This window comes from Plecotus auritus (genome assembly GCF_963455305.1).
Source record: "Plecotus auritus genome assembly, chromosome: 13".
In the NCBI taxonomy this organism is placed as follows: domain Eukaryota; kingdom Metazoa; phylum Chordata; class Mammalia; order Chiroptera; family Vespertilionidae; genus Plecotus; species Plecotus auritus.
In genome coordinates, this window is record NC_137779.1 from 12,422,459 (window position 1) to 12,440,220 (window position 17,762).

The following is a 17,762-nucleotide window of genomic DNA, read 5'->3' on the forward strand; positions in this document are numbered from 1 at the left end:
TGTTATATTTAGGGAGGAAAATGTGTGTGGGGGGATGGGGGGGTCTGAATCTCATGAGGTTACCTCTTGTTTTCCCAGTTTTGCCCCTTGCTAGGTACCCAGGGCTTTCCGTCCTGGTGACCTTTGGCATCTGATTCATTGTCCTTGCCCTGCTCAGGTCTAACTGCCTATAATAACTCCAAAACTATCTGCTGTGCTTTTGCCCAGTCTCTGTATACTACCTTTCAAGTCAAAAATTACATTTTAAACTTTGTTTTTACTGAGATGATTTTTTTGCTGAGTTTGAATACTACTTAGTTATTAGCTATTCTTAGGCTAATAATTGAGCAAAGCCCCATAATTAAAAGCAATGATGGCCTCATTGAGTCTTGTTGAACTAGTCTGTGGGCCACAAGGACTTTGGTGGCCTTAGGCCAGCCCTTTCCTTCTGGGGATCTCCTAAAAGCCTTAACTCCTGCAGTGCATTGTTTGAGCTGATTGCTAGTGAGAAGTTCCTGGCCATCTATATATATAAAAGCCTAAGAGACCATTACAACCAAACGACTGGAACGACAGGTCAACCAGTCGCTATGACACACACTGACCACCAGGGGGCAGATACTCAATGCAGGAGCTACCCCCCAGTGGTCAGTGCACTCCCACAGCTAACCTCCTGTGGCCCCTACGCCCTACCCCACCAGCCAGCCAACCTCCCAGGGTGCCTCCCCCCGGCCGGCCAGCCCCCAGTAGGCCTCGATCGATCGCCATCCAGGCCGAGGGACCCCACCCGTACACTAATTTGTGCACCGGGCCTCTAGTATATATATGTGTGTGTGTGTGTGTGTGTATATATATATATATATATATATATATATATATAAAAGCCCAGCGACCATTATGGTGGAACAACCAGAACAACCTGTGATTATGACACGCACTGACCATCAGGGGGAAACGCTCAATGCAGGAGCGCCCCCTGGTGGTCAGTACACTCCCACAGAAGGAGCGCCGCTCAGCCAGAAGCCTCTCCTGCCTCCGCAGCAGTGCTAAGGAGTGGCGAGCCAAGTGGTAAGGAGCGAGCAGGCAGACAGTTAGGAGCAAGAAGTCCCAGATTGTGAGGGCGCAGACTGGGCTGAGGGATACCCCCTCCCCCGCCCCCTCCCCCCACCTCCACACGATTTCATGCATTGGGTCCCTAGTGGTGTAATAAGCATTTACCTGAAGTGCAGGTTTCTTTGCTCTTAAAGCTCTAACCTCACCTTTATTAATTTGTACTGTATCCATATTAGTCACAATCATAGGTAACTGCCAGAAATGCCTGTCTCTTCAACCTCCTCCCCCATAACTCAAGTTTTTATAACTTCAATATTTTTCTGATTCTTTCAGCTAGTTGTAATCTGATCTTCCTTGCTTTTGTTTTTATTGATGTATATGTAGTTTGGTTTATTATAGCCATTTATCTTGAACCTCTCCAAACCCTCTTTCCCTACCACAATCACCAGCACTTGATTTTAAGTTCCTGTGGGCAGGAAATCTTTTATTATATGTAAATTTCTTTTTTTTTTTTAAATATATTTTATTGATTTTTTACAGAGAGGAAGAGATAGGGATAGAGCGTTAGAAACATCGATGAGAGAGAAACATCGATCAGCCGCCTCCTGCACACCTCCTATTGGGGATGTGCCCGCAACCAAGGTACATGCCCTTGACCGGAATCGAACCTGGGACCTTTCAGTCCGCAGACTGACGCTCTATCCACTGAGCCAAACCAGTTAGGGCTATATGTAAATTTCTTAGCTGCCTTTTGCCATGTCTTGCACATAGAAAATGTTCAATAAAATATGTTGGATAACTTTAATATTGAATTTAAGTGTATAATGTAGTTCCACCTGGATTTATAGTTTTTGTCATCCCTTCCATGAAGGTAACATGTATTCATTACCCAAAAAATGGGAAGTGTGGAAAATAAAAAGAAGGGGGAAAAATTACTTGTCCTTCCCTGGCTGATGTGGCTTAGTAGTTGGAGCATCATCTGTACACTGAAAGGCTGTGGGTTCTGTTCCTGGTCAGAGCACATGCCCAGGTTGTGGGTTTGATTGGGGTGCATACGGGAGGCAACCAGTTAATATTTCTCTCTCCCTTTCCCTTCCTCTCTCTCTAAAATCAATAGAAAAATATCCATGGGTAAGGATTTTAAAAATTTACTTGTTCTACCACTCAAAGACCATTACTTAATTAAACAATATGTAGGGGAACATAAGTAGTGTTTAGAAAGTAAGTGTACACTTGGCTGGCTTATTCAAAGGAATTATGTTCTCATTAAAAAAAAAAAAAAAAAGCCCAGCCATTGTAGCTCATTGGTTGAGTATTGATCTATGAATCAGGAGGTCACAGTTTGATTCCCAGTCAGGGCACATCCCCAGGTTGTGGGCTCGATCCCCAGTTAGAGTTGTGTAGGAGGCAGCCAATCAATGACTCTCATCATTGATGTTTCTCTCTCTCTCCCCCTCTCCCTTCCTCTCTGAAATAAATAAAAATATACTTAAAAAAAATAAAAAAAGAGGGCCAGTGTAGCTCAGTTGGGTAGGTGTTGTCCCGTGCACCAAAAGGTCACAGGTTCGATTCCCGGTCAGGGCACATGCCCAGGTTGGCGGTTCCAGTAGGGGGTATGCAGGAGGCAGCCAATCGATGTTTTGCTCTCACATTGCTGTTTCTCTCTCTCTCCCTCTCCCTTCCTCTCTCTCTAAAAAAAAATTAAATAAAAAAAAATTTTAAAGGCATTTTTGCCCTAGCCAGTTTGGCTCAGTGGATAGTGTAGGCCTGTGGACCAAAGGGTCCAGAGTTTGATTCAGGTCAAGGGCACGTGCCTTGGTTGCAGGCTTCTCCCTGGCCAGGGCCCTGGTCAGGGCTCATGCAGGAGGCAACCAATCATTGTGTTTCTCTCACATCGATGTTTCTCTCTGTCTTTCCCTCTCTCTTACACTCTCTCTAAAAATCAATGGAAAAATATCCTTGAGTGAGGATTAAAAATAAAATAAAAACCAAAAAAAAGGCAATTTTGAGCTGGGCTACATGTGACTTTTTTTAAAAAAATATTAGGTTTAACCTTTAAGACCATAATTCTAGATCTAATCTTATAAACAGGAAAAATTTTCTCTTAGCCTAAAGGGCCAATACAAATAGGCACCCATCAGATAGCTGGACTTAATTGCTATTACTTTCTTATTTAAATGTTGTTATTAGTGTTATATAACATTTCCTAATATCTAGAAACTAACCAGCCTCAGCATTAATAGAAGCCCTTAATTCTGTATCACACTAAGGGCCCTTCCTCTACTGTTCATAACTTACCATAAGTGTGGCTCCCAGATGATTTGTCTGTTGCTTCCTCCTGACCTAAAAACATTGCTATCAGCATTTAGCATTTCAGGAAGATACTGTTGCAACTCAAAGGAGTGAAGTGACCTATTCTGTGACTTCACCTTCAACTCTTCATTGCTTCACCTTCAACTCTGTAGTTTGTGTGGTAGGGAGGCAGTGATTCATACCCCAGTCTGTGAGCTACCCAAGGTCCCCAAGCCACAGTTGAGCCAAAACACATTATTCCACATTAAGTATTTGGTATTTAAACAGAAGAGCTAAAGTTAGAGGAAGAACTTTTTTATTTTTAAAAGGTTGACTTTTTGTTTCTTTGCCTTCACAGTATCATTTCTTAACCCTCTTTATAGCATTTTCACTGCTTTTTGAGACAAAGCAACAGCCCAGAATAGTCTGGAAATTACTATCTCTAGTTAATGAAGTATTCTGGACAGTAGGTATGACTATGTGTATTCATATTCATTTTAACTTGATTAAGCAATTTCATGTTTACTATTTTTTTGGAATTCTAAAACATAAAATGAACTGTTTATTCCTGCTTTGAGCCAATATTTGAGTTTTGTTAACTCTCCTAGATAGTTCCTTTTTTTTTTTTTTTTTAAGCAGAATTTCAGTTTTGCTTATAAGTTCCATTTATCACAGGGTTGAACCTTCCTTTCCATCCTTTCAGCTTCATTGCTTCAGCTTTTGAGTTAACTGTTCTGCTTAGAGGTCTTGAGTTCTTGAGGTAGGGTTGGTTTCTGGAGAATGAGAAATGCAGATTTCGTTGTTATTAATGCAGAGTATTGTTACTAATGCTTTGGGGAAACTTCTTGTGAAGGGAATGTATCACTTGCTTGTTACAGCAGGAAGAACATCATCTATAATTATAAAAGCGTAATATGCTAATTAGACCAGACGACCTTCTAGACGCGCTGCAAGGGAAGCCCTGGTCCCTGGTGCCTGCCAGCAGCCAGAGGGAAGCTGGTGCCGGCAGCTGGGAAAAAGAAGGCCTACTCTTGGATGAATTTCGTGCATTGGGCCTCTAGTAATTTATATAATTTCACCTCTAGAGAACTGAAAGGACTGTTAGTCAAAGTAAATTGTATTTTTGTGAATAACTCAACTGTTACATATATTTTTCCAGTAATCCTGCCTTTTTGTTCCCTTTGGGATAATTATTTGCAGATACATTTCACAGTTCTGAATCACAGGGGAGTGTTCTTAATGTCCAAATAGTTGAGGTTTCAGAAATGTTGATACAAATGTGATCTGTTCCATTGGATAGAAATTGAATTTGTACTCTGATCTCATTTTTCTTCAAGTTTGTGATGCCTCTAGACCAGGGGTGGGCAAACTTTTTGACTCGAGGGCCACAGTGGGTTCTTTTTTTTTTTAAATATATTTTATTGATATTTTACAGAGAGGAAGGGAGAGGGATAGAGAGCTAGAAACATCGATGAGAGAGAAACATCGATCAGCTGCCTCCTGCACACCTCCCACTGGGGATGTGCCCGCAACCAAGGTACATACCCTGGACCGGAATCGAACCCGGGACCCTTCAGTCCGCAGGCCGACGCTCTATCCACTGAGCCAAACCGGTTTCGGCCACAGTGGGTTCTTAAACTGGACCGGAGGGCCGGAACAAAAGCATGGATGGAGTGTTTGTGTGAACTAATATAAATTCAAGAGAACCCTCCGCTCTTTTGTCTCCGCGGGCCGGATAGAACAGCCCAACGGGCCGGATTTGGCCCGCGGGCCGTAGTTTGCCCACGGCTGCTCTAGACAAATAAAGTTGACTTGGAGAACTCTAGATTATAGATTGAAGAAGAACCTCGGCATCTGAAAAGAAGCTGGCTGTAGCACTGCAATAAATACTGTCTAACCAGCTTCCTCATTAGATGAACAGTTGCTGCAGAAAGTGTAAAACCAGATCCTTATTCCTCTGAGTACAGAGGGTCTTATGCTACTTTTATAATTTAACTCTTGTGATCCAACCAGATTATTTTTTTTAAATATATTTTATTGATTTTTTACAGAGAGGAAGGGAGAGGGATAGAGAGTTAGAAACATCGATGAGAGAGAAACATCGATCAGCTGCCTCCTGCACACCCCCTACTGGGGACGTGCCCGCAACCAAGGTACATGCCCTTGACCGGAATCGAACCTGGGACCCTTCAGTCCGCAGGCTGACGCTCTGTCCACTGAGCCAAACCGGTTTCGGCACAACCAGATTCGTACTCAGTTTCTCCTCTGGAGTTTCAATTCACTATCAAGTACCCATCTTAGTAGATAGATGTTTCACTGATGGGAAAACAATCCTGTAGAACCATCTTGCTTCATTAGGGGATGAGGATCCTGTAAAATGCCTCAAGACAATCAAAGATGCAAGGAATAAAGTTGTTACCTTAGGATACCAATTAATATTTGAAATTATGCCAGAGCCTAATTCTTCTTCACTGATGCTTACATTAAAGCTGAAATTGAGTATTTATTCTTTGGGCATCACTTTTTTTCTGGAAAATGTTAGCTTTGTAACTAATTTCACGTCATTCTGAAGATCAGTGTAGTTGGGAAGGTTTTAAGAAGAATGGCAACCTCATGGTGATGGCTGATAGAGTCCTGGAGAGACTCAGGCTGATGTTGGCTTCGTTCAGTCTTTTAAGGAGAGCCTTTTGTAATTACACAGGTCACCATATGCAGTTGGAAAGATAGGATTTCAATTGGAAAGATAGGATTAGTATTTTCATGCAATATTTTATTTTATTTATTTTTATTAAATCTTTATTGTTGAAATTATTACATATATCCGCTTTCTTCCCCATTGACCCCCTCCAGCCCACCCCCAGTAACTATAATTTTAAAAATATATTTTTACTAGAGGCCCGGTGCACAAATTCATGCACAGTTGGGGTCTGGCCGGCCCACCCTGACTGGGGCAAGGGGATGCGGGAACCACCCCAGCCCCTGATCTGGGTGAGGGGGGTTCCGATTGGGGTTGGGGCTGGCTGGGGGGAGGGGTCATGGGCTGTTGGCCAGCCAGCCCCACCCCTTGGTCAAACTCCCAGTCAAAGGGGACAATTTGCATATTAGCCTTTTATTATATAGTATTGATTTCAGAGAGGAAGGGAGAGAGAGAGAAACATCAATGATGAGAGAGAATCATTGATTGGCTGCCTCTTGCACGCTCCCAACTGGGAATTGAGCCCGCAACCCGGGATGTGCCCTGACTGGGAATTGAACCATGACCTCCTGGTTCATAGGTTGATGCTCAACCACTGACCACTAGGGTCGGGCTGTGACTATAATTTTTAAAATATACATATATCTTTATTGATTTCAAAGAGGAAAGGAGAGTGAGAGAGAAACATCAATGATGAGAGAGAATCATTGATTGGCTGCCTCTTGCATGCCCCCAATTGGGGATTGAGCCCGAAACCCATACATGTGCCCAGACTGGGAATTGAACCGTGACCTCCTGATTCATAGGTTGATACTCAACCATTGAGCCACAATGGTCGGGCTGTAACTATAATTTTAAAATAATTTTTTAAAATGTTCTTACAAAAAGATACATTTAAGGATGTATCCATTTAAGTGAGATACACCAGAATTATTTGTTCTCTTAACTCTTCACTTTAGAAAAATAGTCCATGGAAAACATAAAATATTATATAAAAATCATAAATATTTTCTAGTTGATTATTTCCCACTTCATAAGACTGCCATTTTTACATAAATGGTACAACTAAAGGAATCTTCTGTGCCCTTTAGTCTTCTCTCAGCCTTTTGCTCAGCCATTTCAGATATGTAACCATTATCTTAATCTAATAATGGTTTTAATTGGATTTTGGGTCAAAGGAAACACTTAAGCTAGACTGTGTGCTAACAGAATGTTATTAATGGAACATAAGATGATTACAGTGAATTAAAGGAAATAGCTTCTATGTTCAGTGCAAACTCTATATCTTGGCATTCAAAGCCTTTCTAATTAACTCAGCCCACCTTTTCACCTCTCTTCACCTCTAAACAAATTATATCATTCTGACAAACTGGATTACTTGGCCTTAATCAGTTATCATATATGTGATTGTAATTTGATGTCTAGAGTAAGAATGCAGTTCACAAATGAGCTATTGGGCCAGGAATTCTCATTCCTAAGATAAGATCTCCTTGAATTAACTCCTTGAATTTATTACTCTCTCTACTCTCCCAGAACATCTCATCTGCCCCTCTGGTGTCAGTTCTGGATCTTTGTCAAAGATTGGGCTCAGATTGCCTTCCCAACAGCAGGCACATAGTTCCTGATTTTCTAAAAAAAAAAAAAAAAAATGATCCACTGACACCTGAAACGAAGCACACCAGAGACAGAATTCAAAATCTGAAGGTATTCCCACCCGCTTCTCAACTGGCAAATCATCTATTCAGTACTCATTCCTGAAATTCAGAAACCTACTGATTAAAAAAAACCTATTGACAATAGAGCATAGGTATCTTTTGTATTTATTCCTTTGTATTTCCAGTGATAGTCTATTCTACTTTTCTCAGTACCTCGAACCTAAAATTTTGCAGCTGACTCCTGACCTCTGACCTCTCCCAGCCCATTTTCTCCACTGCTATCAGGATTATTTTTCTGAAATATAGATTGGATTATATCACTTGTATCCCAAAACCTTGTCAACTTATTATTTATAGCAGTGCTGTCCAGTAGAAATATACTGTAACTACATATGTGATCTTAAATGTTCTAGTAGCCACATTTTTAAAAAGTAAAATTAAATATAGTTCATTTCAATTTATTTAACCCAATATATGTAAAATATTTCATCATGTTCAGTAAAAAATTATTACTAAGACATTTTACTTATTTATTTATTTATTTTGGTATTATGTTTTTGGAATCCAGAGTGTATTTTACATTTCTTTAAAATATATTTTATTGATTTTTTACAGAGAGGAAGGGAGAGGGAGAGAGAGTTAGAAACATCGATGAGAGAGAAACATCGATCAGCTGCCTCCTGCACACCCCCTACTGGGGACGTGCCCGCAACCAAGGTACATGCCCTTGACCGGAATCGAACCTGGGACCCTTCAGTCCACAGGCCGACACTCTATCCACTGAGCCAAACCAGTTAGGGCTGTATTTTACATTTAATAGCACATCTCAATCCAAACTAACCACATTTCAAACTCAATAGCCTAGTGGCTTCCGTATTGGACAGCACAGGTCAATAGCATAAAGCTTAATGTTCCTCATCTGCAATTTTGGGCCATCAACAATTTCAGCTACTGCTCTCCATATTTCAACTTCTCCCCACTCACCCAGGCACCAGCTATACCTAATTGTCTGCAATTCTTTTTCTTTTATTATTACCCTTCCCTGTCTATGGAAATCTCTCTCTTTTTTTTTTTTAATCCTTACCCGAGGATATTTTTTCCATGGATTTTTTTTTTCCTGAGAGAGTGGAAGGGAGGGAGGACAGAGAGGGAGAGGGAGAGAGAGAGGGAGGGGAAAGAAAGGGGGAGAGAGAGAGAGAGAGAGAGAGAGAGAGAGAGAGAGAGAGAGAGAGAGAGAAAGAGAAAGAGAAACATCAACAGGAAGAGAGACATTGATTGGTTGCCTTCTGCACTTACCGTGACCAGGGTGGGGAATCGAAGCACAACCAAGGTTACTTGCCCTTGACTAGAGAATCAAACCTGAGCCTCTTCTGTCCATGGGCTAACACTCTAACCGCAGTGTTAGAGGCAGCAATCTTCTCTTTTAATATTTGTTTCCTTTACCTCTGAATGAAATTTCCCTTTATATCTGGATTAATTCCACTGTTTAAAAGGTGTCCTCTCGCCCTAACCCGTTTGGCTCAGTGGATAGAACGTCGGCCTGCGGACTGAAGGGTCCCAGGTTCGATTCCGGTCAAGGGCATGTACCTTGGTTGCAGGCACATCCCCAGTAGGGGGTGTGCAGGAGGCAGCTGATCGATGACTCTCTCTCATCGATGTTTCTCTCTATCCCTCTCCCTTCCTCTCTGTAAAAAATCAATAAAATATATTTTAAAAATAAATAAATAAACAAAAGGTGTCCTCTCTTTTTGTGGATTGAAGCTTTTGCTAATGTAGAAGAGGGAACATTCATTTCTTTGTAGAAGTAATTGCCTGGTATGAATTAAACTAGGTTTCAGATGTACATGTGAAAGATTATTCTGGTTTTAGCCTGATTCTAATCCCAACGATGGTTCTTAATATTATATAACTTGTTCTTTGTAAGTAAATTATATATGCATGCTAAGGCTCCCCCCCCCCCCAATAGCTATATTGAAAAGTTTATATGGTTTTTTAATCTCTTTTTCCCCTAAAGAGATTTCGCCAATGGAATTTTGCCTGAGTTCTTTTTCCCATGTAAAAGCAAACAGGTGCCTGAAAGGTTGCACTCTATTCTGGGAGAAATCTGATTAATGTTGAAGGACTGTGTCAGGTCAGACTCTGTAACCTGCTCACGGATTATTTAGTGAGTGCCAGGATCAACTCTCAACATTATCTCAGATTTTAATGGTTTTCTTGTGAAGGGCACTTGTAGATGAAACCAGTTGGTATATATAGTTAATTGTGGCTCTTAGATCAGATACTGGTTAAGAAGAAATTCTTTCCTGGAGCAGGCAGTAGTTTGAAAGAATGAATGATTCATCAGATGGAGTTGCAAGAATTAAAATTGCATTCTGTGCTTTAACACAAATTGTTGCATTTAAACCTATGGTGAAATCTTACCCCTACTGATACAAGAATTCCTCAAAAGAAGTATCTTTTAAATAAACTATCTTAAATTCTCTTGGGGAAGGAAATGGGGAACATGTGCAATAGTGTCAACAATAAAAACTTTAAATAAAAAAGAAAAAAATTATCTTAAGAATTTTTAGGTATCCTCGCAACTGCTTGAAAAACACAGAAGAAAAGTGGTACTTCTTTATGGTAGGGTAAACCTGTCATCCTCCATACTTCTCTTTCCCCTACCACTGCTGCCCCCACCTTCTACCCCATCCAGTTCACCTGTAAGTCCTTTTGTTTCACCAGATCCCAAATCCCTGCACTCTAACTGCACTGCCACCATTTCACAATGGAGTTGCTGAGACTCCTGACTCATCCCTTCTTTCCACTGTTGTTCTCCACAGCAGGCAGAAGGATCTTTTTATTATTATTATCCTTATTACTATTGAGACTTTATTATTATACATTAATTAAAAATAAAAAACAGATGCTATTGATTTTAATAATGTATTCTCTTTAACACATTATATCCCAAATATTATTTCAACATGTAATCAATATAAAAGTTAGTGAGATAGCTGATCCTCTTTTTTCATATCAAGTTTTCAAAATCCAGTGTGCATTTTATACTTAGAGTACATCTCAGTTTGGATCAGCCCCATTTCAAGGCTCACTGGCAACATGTGGTGGTGGCTCTTTTATTGGAAAGCTCAGCCCTGGACAGGATAGTGGTTTTCTCTTAGGGAAGAGGAAAGGGAATGGGGTATATTCTTAAATTTGTTCTGTATTTTACAGTTATTGATTAATATTTGAAGTTAAAAGATTGAGGCTTTTGATATTCTTAATGATTGCCAGCTGTGGATCAGTTGCATTGTCACTAGCATCAGTACTTTTTAAAAAAAAATCATTTTACATTCTTATAAAATACAACAAAAATTAATAGCACTAATTTCTTCTATCCTATATAAAAAAAGGCTAATATGCAAATTGACCAAACAGCAGAATGACTGGTCGCTACGATGCGCACTGACCACCAGGGGGCATGTGCTCAACACAGGAGCTGCCCCCTGGTGGTCAGTGCACTCCCACAGGGGGAGCACCGCTCAGCCAAAAGCCGGGCTCATGGCTGGCAAGCACAGCGGCGGTGGCGGGAACCTCTCCCACCGCAGCAGCGCTAAGGATGTCCGACTGCCGGCTTAGGCCCGCTCCCCAGGAGGAGCAGACCTAAGCTGTCAGTCGGACATTCCCCGAGGGTTCCCTGACTGCAAGAGGGCACAGGTCAGGCTGAGGGACAAGGCCACCCCCCCCCACAGTGCACAAATTTCATGCACCGGGCCTCTAGTACAATAATAATCCTGCTGAAATTGTAGTCTTGGCTGGTAGGCAATGCCACTCTGTGGTAGCTCGCATGTTTATTCATCAATATATGAAAGATCAAATTCTAAGTTAGAGAATATGACTTAGGAGTATTAGTGTATAATATATCAAACTTGAGTACTTTTTATTTATTTTTATTTTTTTAAATATATTTTTTTGATTTTTTACAGAGAGGAAAGGAGAGGGACAGAGAGTCAGAAACATCGATGAGAGCCCTAACCGGTTTGGCTCAGTGGATAGAGCGTCGGCCTGCGGACTGAAGGGTCCCAGATTCGATTCCGGTCAAGGGCATGTACCTGGGTTGCGGGCACATCCCCAGTAGGGGGTGTGCAGGAGGCAGCTGATCGATGTCTCTCTCTCATCGATGTTTCTAACTCTCTATCCCTCTCTCCTTCTCTCTGTAAAAAATCAATAAAATATATTTTAAAAAAAAAAGAAAGAAACATCAATGAGAGAGAAACATCGATCAGCTGCCTCCTGCACACTCCCCACCGGGGATACGCCCGCAACCAAGGCACATGCCCCTAACCGGCATCGAACCTGGGACCCCTCAGTCCACAGGCTGACGCTCTATCCACTAAGCCAAACCGGCCAGGGCATTGAGTACTTTTTATTCTGAATTTCAGGGTAAATATGTCTACTGGTGTGTAGTAAAATGAACTGTCAGGAGGAGATGGGTAGGAATTCCTGAAAAGTTGGTAAGAACATCCTTTAAATGTAAATTTTTTTTTTTTTTTTTTTAGGGGTTGCAGATGGTGTAGGAGGATGGAGAGACTATGGAGTTGATCCGTCTCAGTTCTCAGGGACTTTAATGCGGACATGTGAACGGTTAGTAAAAGAAGGACGGTTTGTCCCGAGTAATCCCATTGGAATCCTCACCACAAGCTACTGTGAGTTGCTGCAAAATAAAGTACCTTTGCTTGGTAAGTAGATATCCTATGTGTTTTCCTCTCTAAAGATGCCCAGGAAATGGTTAACAATAAAACCAAGAAATTAATCAGCCTACCTTTAAGCAGCATTTGATAAAGAAGCTATTAAATACTTACTATTTACTTACAAAATACTACTGCTTGGAGAGAATGTAAATAGGTACAACCACTTTGGAAAACAATTTGGAATTGTAGAATACAGTTAAACATGAACAGATAGTATGCTCCAGCAGTTCCACTTCTAGGTCTATACCCTAGACTAGAGAAACTTTTACACATCTGTGTATCAAAGAGTAGGCACAAGAATGTTTATAGTAGCATTATTTATAATAGCAGAAAATTGGGAACAATCTAGAAATCCATTTATAGTAGAAAAACACACTTAGAAAAGGAATGATTTAAAGCTGCATGCAATACTCAGGAATAGCCCTAGCTGATGTAGCTCAGTTGGTTGAGTGTTGTCCGATGCACCAAAAGGTCGCTGGTCAGGGGCATGCAGAAACATTTCTCTCAATGTTTCTCTCTCCCTTCCCCTTCTCTAAAGTCAATAAAAACATATTTTTATAAAGTAAACTATATTGCCCTGACCGGTTTGGCTCAGTGGATAGAGCGTCGGCCTGCGGACTGAAGGGTCCCAGGTTCGATTCCGGTCAAGGGCATGTACCTTGGTTGCGGGCACATACCAGTGGGGGGTGTGCAAGAGGCAGCTGATCGATGTCTCTCTCTCATCGATGTTTCTAACTCTCTATCCCTCTCCCTTCCTCTCTGTAAAAAATCAATAAAATATATTTAAAAAAAAAAGTAAACTGTATTGTTTAGGGATTCTAAAATATGATAAAAGAAGAAAGAAAAGCAAGTGATTATATAATTCAGGATAGTGGTTCTTTCCAAGGGAGGAATAAAGGAGTGAGGTCTGGCATGAAAAATTCAGTTGATTACCTGTGGGGAGTTCAGGTTGCAGATAGATACCCCAGACCTGTGGTCGGCAAACTGCGGCTCGCAAGCCACATGAGGCTCTTTGGCCTCTTGAGTGTGACTCTTCCACAAAATACCACGGCCTGGGCGAGTCTATTTTGAAGAAGTGGCGTTAGAAGAAGTTTAAGTTTAAAAAATTTGGCTCTCAAAAGAAATTTCAATTGTTGTACTGTTGATATTTGGCTCTGTTGACTAATGAGTTTGCCGACCACTGCCCCAGACTAATAGCAGTTAGCTGAAATAGCATGGCACAAAATAGATCCCTGTTAATCTTGTTATTAGAAAATGTACAAATACCTAGTGCTTATTTGGCCAAGCTTCTACAGTTATTTGTTAAGTGGTTTCCTGGAAACTTATCCAGCCTTCTATGCAGAATTTCAGAAAGGGTGTTATTAATTTTCTGCTAATTGCCAGCATCTTTCTGGTTACTAGGAGGCCCCCCACTCCCAGTCACCATCCGCATTTAAAATCAGCCTGTGTTCAGTGTTAATGGAGAGCTCTACGTTGTAGAATTTTGCCTTCAGTTTAAATCCTTCTTAAGAACGGTTTCTTTTCATTATGCTGCCATCTTCTGTTTTCTCTGTGCTTTGATTAACCAGCTTATTTTATTTCTAACTGAAGAAAAATCTTGCCTTGAGGTTTCAATATACTGCTTTGTCTTAATCTGCTATTTTGGGCATGCAATTTGGAGCTTGCCTGGCATAGTGAAACATCCTAGATTCTCTTTCTAGTACCTCTCTGTCAACTTGCCATATGACTTTAAGCAAACAACTTAACCCCCTGACCCCTTGCTTCATATGTTGAATGGAGAGACGTGTGTGTGTGTGTGTGTGTGTGTGTGTGTGTGTGTGTGTGTGTGTGTGAGAGAGAGAGAGAGAGAGAGAGAAAGAGAGAGAGAGAGAGCGAGAGAGCGAGCCGGGAGAATTAAAGCTTCCTGCAGCACTCAGAAACATGTTGTTGAAGGAAAAGAGGACATTGCAGAATACCATCTAATAGTCTAACATCTAACAGAGAACCTGTAAACAAATTCCAGAGGCCTGAATGTTTCCATGAATCCTCTGCCCCGTAACTCCATGCATTCATTGTGACTTGGAATAACCAATTACAGAAGAGCAGCTATCCTATTTTTGCACTTTGAAAGCTTTCTTCTTGCTAAATTTTTCCTTAACCTTACTTCCCTTTTTGTTTACCCTCATGTAATTGGGAGATCTTAATAAATTTAAGGACATATCAAAGGTTTTTTTTACATTGAATATTACAGTTTTTTCTCCTAACAGACACATTGAAATAATCCGTTGTTACCATGTTTGACACATATGTACTTCTTTCTTACCGAATCTACAGATATCTAAGCTATTTGTAACTAAATTTAAGCATACTAGTGTTTTGGCAAAGACAGACTGCTGAGTTTTATTAAACCTCAGATATAATTGCAAATAATGATAATTTACAAAATTAGGTAATTTTTTTTTAAATCAAGCAATTGCTACAAAGCTTATAACTATAAATATGGAGGGCAAGTTGATAGCAGTAACCACTTATTTCTTGAGAATATCTAATGGCTTTTAGATCTGGGTTAGCATCACAGGCTAATTGTTAGCATATATTTCCTCAGAAACCCTTAAGTAGATTTAGGTCTTATGAAGCCAACATATCTTAAGAATTTGAGGTGTCATTCTTAATAAGCTTATTCCTTTCTCTGTTTGCTACATTAAAGGCTTAGTTGTTTATAAAATAAGGGGCCGAGTGATAAAAATATTTCCATTTTAGCATGAGGAATTTACTTGGGTGCCTGTCTGGATTGGCCAGTCATTTGAGTACTCATTGCTGTTGTTCTCAGCATCTCTTCCTCCTTGCCTACTTGTTCCTCTCCAAACACCTGAGTGATACGCTCTTCTCCCAGTATTAGGTTGTTAGGGCCTGAGCCTTGTGCACACATCAGTAATTTGAAGAGGCAAAGGAGGAGTGTACACTCCATGCCCAGATGATTCTGTAAGGCCAGGCTTGCCTTTGTTGGTACTGCTTTGCATATTAAAGCTCCTTCACTCCTGAGGACCATTTTGATCCTAACTCAGCGGGTTACTGCTACAACTGTAGCAAAATGATAGTCTGAGTTTAATAAATCAACCTGAGTCCTTACTGCAGCAAAAATTTCAAGGCTGTGCTACTCATCTGTCATTTTTTTTTGTTCTCAGATTAATTCCATCAGCTTTCAGAAGATCTTTATCTTTATTTTTCCCTTTGCCTCTCTCATAGAGTTTAGTGACCAAGAGACTAGAAGTAGGGGGTGGAGAACTGAGTAAGAACATGTGCCCCATGCTATTCATATTTTTGACAAATGGCTATTGAGCAGAACATATTTTGTATGATGATTCTATTAATGATAAATGATTGGATTTTTCTGTGCATTGAGTTAAGAAGGAAGGGTAATTGGCTATCTTGGCTCTAATGTAAGCTGTGGAGTAGGTTATCTAACAGCACTTCCAGTACCTTTGTTGTTCTTTGACATTTAATGGATAGAGACTAGATAGCTTAGCATTAGAGTGTCAGGTTAGTACCCATGCATATACTGTATAGAAACAACAAAATGGAATTTCTGAGCATTATGATGAGCCTAATGCTTATATTTAAGTGTTTTTAAATTATTAAGTTACACATTTTCATTTAGAAAAAATTATTAGCAAAAATTAAATTAGTGATTATGCTTTCTGTTATTTTTCTGTGCATGTTTGTGCATAGTATAATGATAACAGCAATTGAATCTACTGTGTGCTCACAACAGCGCCATGAACTAGGTTCATAGGTACTTTTTTGTTGTTAAATATTTTTATTTATTTTTATTTTTTTTAAATATATTTTATTGATATTTTACAGAGAGGAAGGGAGAGGGATAGAGAGCTAGAAACATCGATGAGAGAGAAACATCGATCAGCTGCCTCCTGCACACCTCCCACTGGGGATGTGCCCGCAACCAAGGTACATGCCCTTGACCGGAATCGAACCCGGGACCCTTCAGTCCGCAGGCCGACGCTCTATCCACTGAGCCAAACCGGTTTCGGCTTTATTGATTTTTAGAGAGAAGTAGAGAGGGGTAAAGAGAAACATCAATATTGGGAGCAGAACAATGATAGGCTGCCTCCTGCACGCCCCCTACTGGGGATCTAACCCCAAACCCGGGCATGTACCCTGACCTGGAATCAAACTAGTAATTTTTGTGGTGCATGGGACAGCACCCAACCAAATGAACCACCTGGCTAGGGCTCAGAGGTACATTTATTCACCGTTTTGTTAGGAAGAGACTGAGGCCTAGAGAGAATAAGTGACTTGCCTGCCGGCAGTCACACAGCTAAAAAATGATGGAGCACTGGGATTTAACACGGCTAGTTCCACCCCGTTTCCTTTGTTTCATTTTGCTTAACAGTTTGGCCTTTGCCTACCTTTGCTTTTTTAAAAATAAATTTCACTGTTTTTGATGTACAATTCTTTAAGTTTGGTATCACTTTTTTAAAAAGGAAACTTCAATACTAGCTTGTAATTTACTTGTTTGACTTAACTTATCATACTTCCTTTTCAAATATATTTCTCTAACACAATTTTAGTTGCTATTAAAAAGCTAACACTTGAGAGAACCAAGATGGCGGCATAGGTAAGTGCCTGTACTTGCTGCCTCTCACAACCACATCAATACACAACTAAAAGGCAGAACAACTATCACCCAGAACCGCAGGAAGGCTGGCTGAGTGAAAGTTCCACAACTAGAGTGGTGAAGAAGGTGCATTGAGACTGGTAGGAGGTGTGGAGGCGCGGAAAGTGCTGGCACCTGGATGTGCTGCTCTTTTAATCCGGAGGGAGATACAAGCTCCCACTTGCTCTGAACTCCAGTTCCGGGCAAGACTCTGGGGGATCCAGGCACATACGGGGAGAAACTGAGCTGTCTGGCATTGGGACAGGAATGCGAGGGCAGCTTTCTCTTAGAGGGGCTCACAGCTATTGTTCCTGCACCGGAGCGCGGGACACGGAGAACCAGGGACTTCTCCGATTCAGGGCTGACTGGCAGCCATTGCTGTTTGCTCCACCCAGGTATTCCCAGAGGCCCCGCCCCTTCATTTTACAACTCATCCAAGCTGTGCACATCCGCTTTTGCATACGAATGGCCGGTTCTTTTGCCTAAAACCTGTCAAACTGCAGCTGGGTCAGAGAGCTCCAGAGCTTCCAAAAGAAAGCCCAAGCCCTAACTGGTTTGGCTCAGTGGATAGAGTATCCGCCTGCGGATTCAAGGGTCCCAGGTTCGATTCTGGTCAAGGGCATGTGCCTTGGTTGTGGGAGCGTCCCCGGTAGGGGGTGTGCAGGAGGTAGCTGATTGATGTTTCTAACTCTCTTCCTCTGTAA

The 17,762-nt window shown here is 41.0% G+C and overlaps 1 protein-coding gene across 2 annotated transcripts in view; it reads left to right on the forward strand.

The window, feature by feature from the left end:
• The window catches only part of PPTC7 (protein phosphatase targeting COQ7), a 48,379-nt gene that overhangs the window by 14,342 nt on the left and 16,275 nt on the right, over positions 1 to 17,762 (forward strand). For both annotated transcript variants that reach the window (XR_013959574.1, XM_080650604.1), the window contains exon 2: positions 12,213 to 12,392. Coding sequence is in view for 1 of the 2 variants with exons in the window: in XM_080650604.1 (XP_080506730.1) it covers positions 12,213 to 12,392 (180 nt within the window). In the remaining variant the exon portion in view is untranslated. The remainder of the gene's footprint in view (positions 1 to 12,212; positions 12,393 to 17,762) is intronic.